This window comes from Narcine bancroftii, chromosome 11, assembly GCF_036971445.1.
Source record: "Narcine bancroftii isolate sNarBan1 chromosome 11, sNarBan1.hap1, whole genome shotgun sequence".
Classification (NCBI taxonomy): Eukaryota; Metazoa; Chordata; class Chondrichthyes; order Torpediniformes; family Narcinidae; genus Narcine; species Narcine bancroftii.
The window spans coordinates 46,883,040-46,892,886 of NC_091479.1; the positions used below are offsets into that span (position 1 = coordinate 46,883,040).

At 49.8% G+C, this 9,847-nt stretch overlaps 1 protein-coding gene across 2 annotated transcripts; it reads left to right on the top strand.

Moving 5' to 3' along the window:
- Positions 1-279: 279 nt before the first annotated feature.
- On the top strand, positions 280-6,195 carry LOC138745336 (glycogen synthase kinase-3 beta-like). 2 transcript variants are annotated; one of them, XM_069902328.1, is made up of 4 exons: positions 280-416; positions 1,519-1,706; positions 2,364-2,444; positions 5,764-6,195. In XM_069902328.1, exons 1-4 carry the CDS (start codon positions 413-415, stop codon positions 5,842-5,844), a joined length of 354 nt encoding a protein of 117 aa, XP_069758429.1. In that variant the 5' UTR covers positions 280-412; the 3' UTR covers positions 5,845-6,195. The 2 variants fall into 2 exon arrangements, 1 of the variants encoding a protein (XP_069758429.1); XR_011346186.1 differs by lacking the exons at positions 2,364-2,444; positions 5,764-6,195 and having other exon boundaries at positions 1,517-1,600.
- The last annotated feature ends 3,652 nt before the right edge of the window (positions 6,196-9,847 follow it).

The following is a 9,847-nucleotide window of genomic DNA, read 5'->3' on the forward strand; positions in this document are numbered from 1 at the left end:
CTTAGGAAGGGGGATTAGAGCCAATGTCAAGAAAATAGTCAACAAATCTGGAGGCAAAATGGAATCAAATATCTAGGAGTTAGAATAGATAACAACGAGTAATTTAGACCAGCTGAATTATTCTCCCCTTGCTTGGGGAAATTGAGGAGGGTTTAAATGGTTGGATGTCCCTGCCCATTACACTAGGGGTGTCACAGAGAGGGGAGGTGTCACAGAGGGGGGAGATGATGACACAGAGGGGGTGATGATGTCACTGCATGGGGCAGCCATAGCTGAGTCGTGCCATGGCACAGCAACACGAGAAAGATGTCTCTCCTGGAAGGGGATTCTGGCTCCCATGTTGGAGTAGGACGCTGTCTCATCCCAGTGACCCTCTGATCAACTGGGTTGTGTTTGGAAGCACCCTGCACCAATGGGTGAGATAAAGAGCCTGTTACAGGCTCCCCTACTGGGACAGAGCCTCCTCTGGCACCATCCTTCAACCAGTGTGGGCGGAGAGAATGGAGGCTGCATTTAATCCCCTCTCCCCATCCTGAGTGCAGGGCACTTTATGAGGCCACTGGAGGGGGCTGGGGAGGGGAGAACAATGGCATGTGAGGGGATACAGGGATGGGGTCTGTAGGATTGGAGGGGAGAATGAAGGAACGGGGTTGCACCACAGGGTAATGTAAAGGGAGATTGGATCAGAGGTAGGGGACATAGGGTTGAGCTGGGGGGATGGGGTGCGAGGGGATGGAAAGCACTGGGGAAACCATGGGGGTGGTGTTGGGTGGGGGATAAGAGTGTGGTAGAGGAATCGGGGCAGAGGAGAGTGTGAGGTGTCTGAGGGAGAAGAGAAGTTGCGAGGGGGATGGAAGGTAGACCTTTCAACAGAAATGGGACAGAGCTCCCCCTCCACCTTAATGGGATCTGTCCACTGAGAGACAGGACCACTCCTCCACCCACCCCCAACCCCCCCGGGTTACAAGATCCCTTCCACCCTTGCATACACCCCCACACCCGCCAAACCTGGATAGGATTCTTTCCCCCAGTGGACCTGGATCAAGGTGCTAGAAAGTGTTTCTGCTACGGCGGACCCAGCAGAGTTGAGCGATAAAGCATGGGTCCATCTCCGCCCCACCTGCTCCCTCATCCGACGAGGTCTCGCTTGCATCATGGAAGATCACGGTGTTGCTGAGCTTCTGGGAATGTGGAGGGCTTCTGCTAAACCCGTGGTGGGGTTCAGAGTGCTTCATCTCCCCGGGACGTGCTCTCATGGAGGGAGGGTTGTAGACAAAGTGAACGGCTGCGGAACTGGCCTCAGTCTGAGGAGAGTGATCAAAGAGGGAACTGGGGTGGCAATATTTCTACTGAGAGGCTGGAAAGAACCACCAGAGGACCAATTCTGACATTTTGGTGACCCTTGGAAAGGAGTTAGAGGAAGGGGTGGAGACTAACTTGGACAGCAAGGCTGGGTTGGTATAAATGACCTGTTGTGTACCCTCTGGGTGTGTAAAAGCTGTTGCTTCTGCCCTAGAGAACATGGCAATAAGGTCACAACAGAGGTGGCCACACCGGGTCATGGACCCAACGTCCCCAAGGTGGCGTCCTGCACAGATGTTAAAATCATCGACAATGGATCTTTCGGTGTGGTGTACCAGGCAAGGCTGGTGGACTCCGGAGAGCTGATTGCCATCAAGAAGATCTTGCAGGACAAGAGATTCAAGGTGAGGGGGAGGAGCAGTTGTGGGGAAATGGAATATCATGATATTTAACTTTAGGCCTACAGCATGTTCACAGGCCCTTGCGACACATGAGCCCGTTTCACACAATTACACCCAATTGAAAAACACCACAAACACATTTTTGAAGGGTGGGTGGAAAGAGGAGCATCTGACAGAGACCAAAGCAGCCATGGGGTTTGGAAACAGAGAAAGTCACACAAACCCACAACAGCACCCCCACTCCCCACACACAACCACCCACCCTCCCCACCACACACACACACACACACACACACACACACACACACACACACACACACACACACACACACACACACACACACACACACACACACACACACACACACCTGGCAAATATCAGAGATTTTCTGCAAATTAATTGTTTAGTAGAAGCTGGGAAAACAATCATAAAAACTGAAGTGATACTTAATTGAACCCCCTGACGAGTCCCCGCTCCAGCGACACGAAAAGTCCCCCCCACCAACTCTCGATGAGTCCCCCACTTCGGCCTCCCTAGGAGTTCCCCACCTCTGACCTCTTGACGAATCTCCTCCCCGCCTCCCCCCTCAACTTGGACAAGTCGCCCCTCAGGGCCCCGACCCATCGCCCAGCCTTGCTGATGTTCCTCTCTCGCCATAGAACCGCAAACTGCAGATCGTGCGAAAGTTGGATCACACCATCATCGTCCCTCTTCTTAACTTCTACTCCTCTGTAGTCAAGGTAAGATCCACCTGCACCCACCCCACCCCCACTCCGATGCATTTCATTTGCTGCTACCTTCCCCATTCCTTCAATCGATCTGTCTCGCTGCCGCTCCTCTGTTGCCTCCATCCTGCCCCTCTGACCAGTGTCGACTCCTTAACGCTGGCTGCCCTGCTCCTCACCCATTAACTCATGACCTCTTGCCATTTCAACTCCAGACAGCAGCAGCCAAGACCACAAGACAAGGTCGCCAAATTCGGCCACTCAGCCCCTCCAGTCTGTTTCCCCAATTCATTTCACGAATGTATTTTCCCCCATAACTCACTTCCCCAGAACGTTTTGGTGCGCTTCCAAATCAACGCCTGCTCTGAATCGTCCCAACAACTCAGCCTCCACATGTTCGACCCCAGCCAACACCCGGCTGCAGACATTTCTCATCTCGAAACGTCAATGGTTTTTCTCTCCCGGTGAATCCTTGCCTCACGAGGGAGGTCGGTCAGAGCTGCACATTTTGTGCAGTCTCACCAGAAGCCGAATGATGGGGCAGCGGACGGGTCCACTACGGCCTGTTGACGCTCTGCTCGCTGAGCCCTTGGATTCATGCCATGTTGTGTTAAGCACTGGGGGCATCATGCCTACAGAGAACAGGAGGGGCTTGCACTCCTGTTGGGAGAGGCGCTGGGTGTTGGAGGGTAAATCCAGCTGACAGGTTTGTATTGTGTTCAAGAGAAAGAGGAGGTTTATTTGAATCTGGGTCTGGACTATGTTCCCGAGACGGTTCACTGCATGGCCCAGCACTTCAACAAGGCCAAGCAGCCCATTCCCATGATCTACATCAAGGTGGTTGTGGGTCTGGGTGGTCAAGTTGTCCACTGGGGCAAGCTTGGATGGTGGGGTTGGAGGATATGAAGGAGTTTACTGGCTGAGTCTCGCTGGGGACTGGATATCGATGAAGGGTGCATGAGGGTCTCCATGGGTATTGGTGAGGAGATAAAGGGTAGTGAGGGGAGAGGGGTGGGGAGGATGATGAGGATGGATGTTGATTGGCAGGGAGGGGCCCTTCACCCACCTCCCCTTATCCTCAGGATATAGACCCGGCCAGTGTGGAGGCAGAGTGGGTCATGTTATATAGTTGTGTTGCCAGATGTTCATGTACCAGCTGTAGCAGAGCCTGGCCTACATCCATCCTCAGGGGGTTTGCCATTGAGACATCAAGCCCCAGAAGATGCTGGTAGATCCCGAGATGGCCTTCTTATTGCTCCTTTATTTCGGCAGGTAGATCCACCCGTGTCTGCCCGTTCACCACCTCAACGCGGTCCTGATCCCTCTCCCCAACACGGCCTTGTCCCCTCCCCACCAGCTCTCACCTCTCCCCCACCAGCTCCCTCCCCTCCTCCCTCTCCCAACTTGCCCCTTCCACAGCTTAATAACTTATTCTAAATAAGATTGTGGGGTCTTAGATGGAATTAACAGCCAGAAACCTTTCCTAAAGTGTCAGGTGAGGCGAGATTTTTTCTATGCAGAGAGTTGTGAGAGCTTTGAATGCATCACCGGAGAAAGTGGTAGTGGTTGGTAGAATAGGTACATATAAAAGTCTCTGAGACGAGCATGTGGATGTAAGGGAACAGAATTTTTATATGATAGAGGAATTTGGGGATATGGCGAGAAGGCAGGGTAGGTCGAGTTAGGTCATAAATTAGATCAGCCATGATCGTATTGAATGGCGGAGCAGGCTCGATAGGCCATTTTTTTCCTACTCCTATTCCCACTTCCAATGTTCCTATGGGTGTGGTACAGGTAAAGGTTGTGGAGAACATTTCCAAAGGTCAGGACAGCCTTTATGAGCCAAAGGGCCTGTACTCGGCAGCAATGCTTGATGTTGTAATGGATGCGGAAGCTCTGGGAAGGGGTAAGGGAGGGACTGGCCAGAAAGTCTGCAGATACTGGGGCCGAGGGCAATGCCCAAACATGCTGGGCAAACTCATGGATAGTTTTGTGAGGAGCAGGTCCTGCTTCACGAGTCAAATTGAGTTTTTCGAGGAGGTGTCAAAGGAAATAGATGAAGGTCAAGGTCTGTATGTGCTGCACGAGGATTTTAGTAAGGTTCTTGACAAGGTCCCCACGGAGGCCTCATTCAGAATGTCTGGAGGCGTGGGATCCATGGAGCCTTGGCTGTGTGGATTCAGAATTGGCTTGTCTGCAGAAAACAGAGGGTAGTAGTAGATGGAACAATGACTAGTGGCGCACCACAGGGATCTGCTCTGGGACCCCTGCTCTTTGTGATTTTTATGAATGATGATGGGAGTGGAAGGGTGGGTACGTCAGGGGATGACACAGAGGTAGAGATGTTGTAGACAGTGTAGAAGGTTGTCATAGGTCATCTAGTTTTCAGAGAAGTGACAGATGGAGTTCAATCCTGTAAATCAGATGTACTTAAATAAGCAACTGGTACAGGTTTATTTCCAGAGTCATTTTCAAGGGCACAAATAACAGTTATTCCAAAGAAGGTTGGAGACCCATTAAAAGTAGCTTCATATAGACCAATATCTTCATTGAATGCGGATTACAAGAATGTGTGGGCAGAGCACTTGGTTAATGGCAGGATTATGACCAGTGTGCAGGACAGAGAAATATTTAGATCCTGCTCCATAAATCACTCAAGGTTGCTGTGCAAATTGAGAGGGAGTTTAAGATGGTATATTGTGTGCTGGCCTTCAGGAGTCATGGGATTGAGTTCAAGAACCGAGAGGTAACGTTGCAGATGTATAAAATTCTCGTCAGACCACACTTGGAATATTGTGTGCATTCCTGGGGCGAGAATACCAGAGGACGTCTAAATAAGGTGAGCTGAGGGAAATTTAGTCAAGACGTGAGGGGTACATTTTATTCACACAGAATGTAGTGGGTGGCTGGAATGCATTGCCGGGGTAGTAGCGGAGGCTAGTCCAAAAAAGGCATGAAAAGGATTTTAATATGGACAGGAATTAAAGAAAAATGGAGGGTATTGGTGTGAGGGAGGGGAGGGTAACATTGTTGTGGGGTAGGTTCAGATGGATCAGCTGAACGGTCTCGACTGATCCATCCATGATTGTCTAGCATCTTGCTGCCATATCGTGGAGAACCAGGGTGTTGCCTGATGGAGACCCGTTGCTCTGAGCTCTGCAGAGAGAGATCGTGGGTTTCGCCAAAACACACTTCCTCAGGTTAAGCAGAGGAAGGGGAAAGGCTCCAGTGTTCAGGGGTAGGGGGGATGATGGGGGAAGGTTTGGGACCCTCCAAAGTCATTGTGATCAGGCCTCAGAGACAATATCTCTATCACCCATATTTCTCTTCCCAGGAGAAGGAGCGATATCAGAGACAAGACACGAGTCCAGAAGAACCTCGCATCCCAGCTGAACAGAGGACGGACACATCATGATGGCCTGAATCCCTCCTCTTCTTCTCCCTCTGGCCCTGCCAACCCCATTCCCTGCCTTTTCCATGTCCCTTCACCCACTTCCCCTCTTCTTCTCTACCCCTCCCGCTCACCTTCCCCTTCCCTCACACCTATGCCCTAACCCCAGCCCTCCACCCTTCACCTCCCCCTTCCCCTCTCCCCTTCCCTTCCCCTTACCCCCTCCCCTTCCCCTCCCCCTTCCCCTCCCCTAACCCTCCCCCTTCCCCTCCCCTTCTCCTCCTCCCCTTCCCCTCCCCCTTCCCTTTCCCCTTCCTACCCCTAACCTAGGGGAAGGAGGGGGAGGGGAAGGGGGTAGGAGAAAGGGGGTAGTGGAAGGGGGTAAGGGTAGGGGTTGTGGTAAGGGGTAGGGTAGGGGGTAGTGGTAGGGGGTGCGGGTATGGGGAAGGGGTAGGAGGTACGGTTAGGGGAAGTGGGTAGGTTGTAAGGGATAGGGTAGGGGTAGTGGTAGGGGGTGCAGGTATGGGGAAGGGGTAGGAGGTAGGGTTAGGGGAAGGGGGTAGGTTGTAAGGGATAGGGTAGGGGGTAGTTGTAGGGGGTGTGGGTATGGGGAAGGGATAGGTGGTAGGGTTAGGGGAAGGGGGTAGATTGTAAGGGATAGGGGTAGGGTTTAGTTTAGGGTTGGGGAAGTTGGGTAGAGTTAGGGTTAGGGTTAGGAGCAGTGTAGAGGTAGCATTAGGGTTAGTGTTAGGGGACGGGGTAGGGCTATATCTTGGTTTATGGTTAGGTTTATAGTTCGGGGAAGTGGGTTTGTGTTAGGTATAGGGGAAGGGGGTAGGAGCAGTGGGGTAGAGGAGGAGTGAGGTTTTGGGTTAGGGGATGGTGGGTAGCATTAGGGTTGGGGTTAGGGGGCGGCATAGGCGTAGGGATAAAGTTAGGGTTAGTGGACGGGGTGGGGATAGAGTTAGGGGACGTGGAGTGGTGGTAGGGGGTATCGGTAGTGTTAAGGTTAGGTTTAGGATTTTGTTAGGGGTTAGGGTTAGGAGTAGGAGGAAGGGAAGGGGGAGGGGAATGGGGGAGGCGAGCGGGGGATGGGAACTGGGGAAGGGAAGAGGGGAGGGGATGTGGGAGGGGAACGGGCAGTGGAAAGGGGAGGGGAACGGGGTAGAGGAAAGGAGAGGTGAATGGTGGACGGCATCCCTAGCCCCTCCCCTCCCCTTCCCTTCCCCCGCATTTCCCCTGCCTCTCCTCTCCTCCTTCCAGAAGAAGCTGGGCCTCTGTCCGTCCAGAACCTCCCTGTGGTTTCAGAGCCTCCGTTTCAGGAAGTGCCTTCGACGCTTGCTGCTGGACAGACATCTTGTCTCTTGATTCATTCTGTACCGTTGATATTAAATTTAAAAATGATTGGGTTTTTTAAAGCTTGAACTCAAAAGGCTGGTCCAGATAGACAAAACAGAAACAGGCCCTTCAGCCCCTCTCTCCTGCTAGCTGAGCTGTTGTAATCAGTCCATATTCCTCTCACCCTTTTCATTCTTAGCTCCCATCCAGCTCATGTTGCCTTGTCAATCGCACGGCCTGTGGGAAGAAGCTATTTCCCTCCCTGGCTGCTCTGCTTTTATTCCTCCATATCTCCTTCCTGATGGCAGGGCGACAAAGATGCTCTGTGCTGGATATCTATGAGTCTATGTACAGAGCCCATCCCTGCAAACAATCAGGGGACCGTTGCCTTGAGGTGGCACCCATGTTGCCTCTCCCTCAGCACTCTCAGAACACTACTGCACCCTCCTTCCCCTCCTTTCCCAGGTCTCAGTAACCCGCTGACAATTCCAGTCAGCTGCCATGTCTATACCCTGCCCCACCTAAACTGATGGATCGACCAGTGCCTTCTCCCCTCAAGAGTTCGAGGAATCCACTCTCTCGCAATGTCCTGCTATCGAATGCCCTGCATCCTCCTTCCCACTTGGTTCCTCCTGTTATCAGGCGACTGAATGGACCCCACCCTGTTGAAACTACCCGTGTTCTCATTGATCTCTCTGCGCCTCTGCCCTCCATCCAGGGGTCTTGGATTTCTTGTGGGGGTGGTGGAGAACAAAGCACCAACTTAAGGAGATGGGGAGCAGTACAAAGACCCCCAGGTCCAGGAGACAGGGAGAACCACACAGATACCCATCTCTGTCATTCGGGTAAAACCTGATTATCAGGTGCAATGTGCAAGGAACTTTCGGTCCTGCTGCACGTGGGCCAGGTTTGGCCCATCCCCACACCACCACCCTGTCAATTCCCAAAACAAATTTCCTATTCATGTGGGGGTCCAAAATGGATAGAGTCTGGAGAAGGACCGTGTACATCGTCAATCAATGGGGACAAGGGTGTAACCAGCATGGCCATAATTGTGTGTGGCTGTGCCTGCAACCATAGTGCAAGGGCACCAAATGCTGCTATGTGCTGAGGTTCTACCTGGCTCAGGTGTTGCGAAAGATTGGCCTGGCCCTGGTGCTGCACAATGTTCCAGTCAGCAGGACTTTGCCCCTTTACCTTCCTGGGAACGGTTTCATAGACAAACACATTTGACCACAAAGCCATCAGGCAGTGGTCAGCAGAGAATGTCTGACACAGAGACTCTAGGACTAGATGGGATACTGCGGGGTGGTCCACGGAGCAGAGCATCCAGAGACAAACATCCAGAACTGCTGGAAAACCAGAAACTCGGTGAAAGATGCCCTTCAGTTTGCCGGAAACCCAGATGGGAGTAGCAAACACTAGAAGACATCTGTCTAAAGCAAAGGGAGGAAGATTTAGGGGAGATATCAGGGGTATTTTCTTTTACCCAGAGTTGTGGGTGTCAGGAATGCCTTGCCAGGAGTAGTGATGAAGGCCAAAACATTAGGGGCATTTTAAGGTTTCTTAGTTACATTGAGGGGCTGAGACCAAGGAGGATATTCTCCAACAGCAGAGGGTGGCAGTAACCACAAGATGTCAAAGTGGTGGCAATGAAGCTAAACAGAGACCGTCTAATGTGACGGTGCGCCTGGCTGCGGGAATTTGGACTTACTATATAAACCTTGCAAAGTGCTAGTTCAGGTTGGAAACGTTCGACTTCCTTGAGGGTCAAATCAACAGGCACGGAACTAAACCCTGCTTGCAAAGGTAGAGTTTGTTAAGTGCTTCCACAAACCCCACATAATGAAGGGGCTGCAAGAATTCACTGGTACGATTAATTTTTATCACCGATTCATACCGGTAGTGGCTGACACCATTTTTTTGTTTTTAAACTTTATTTAAGATTTTATAACATGAATAACATATAGAATTACATTTAAAAAATTAAGAACAAAATAACAAAATTACAATACAGTATCAGTAATCTAAATAAACTATACCCTCCCCAATAATTATTACACGTTAATAACCCAACTCAAATTAGTCCAACCCCTCTTCCTCCCCAAAATAAAGAGTGAAGAATTAATAAAGTTAATAATATATGTGAGAAAGAACCCACTTACAAAAAAAAACAAAAACATAACCAATTAAAATACTAACAAAAAGAAAAGTAATTAATACTAAGATATCAGACTTAAAAAACATATTTAAATCAAACAGAGTTAAGATGAAACATATAATTAACTTAAACTTAATATAAAAAATTAGTAAAATTAGTAACATTGTCTATCAAAAATTCTTAAACAATAATCAATTCTTTAAAAGAAAATTGTAGCATGAGAAAAAAAAAGATGAAAAAAAAAACTTTCTCTATAGAGATAAACCTTCACCAAATATCAACTAACTTCACATCTATCATCATATTAGTCACATAAACTGCCATCTTAAAACAAAATTCCAACCTCATTAAACATTGTACAATTCAAATTTGGTACTCTTCCACCATTTTTCCATTTTAACCTTGAATAATTATCCAATAAAAGCTCCAATACCACATTTAAATATCCCAATCATTACGTTAAAATTCAGATATCCAAATAATAAAAATACATCTACAACAGAAATCTATATCTTCAACAAATAGAGC

Bases quoted from the DNA above. Each gene is read 5' to 3' on its own strand.
- LOC138745336 (XM_069902328.1), top strand. The intron at 1,707-2,363 runs GTGAGGGGGAGG...CTCTCGCCATAG, and splicing joins TGCAGGACAAGAGATTCAAG to AACCGCAAACTGCAGATCGT. The intron at 2,445-5,763 runs GTAAGATCCACC...TTCTCTTCCCAG, and splicing joins TCTACTCCTCTGTAGTCAAG to GAGAAGGAGCGATATCAGAG.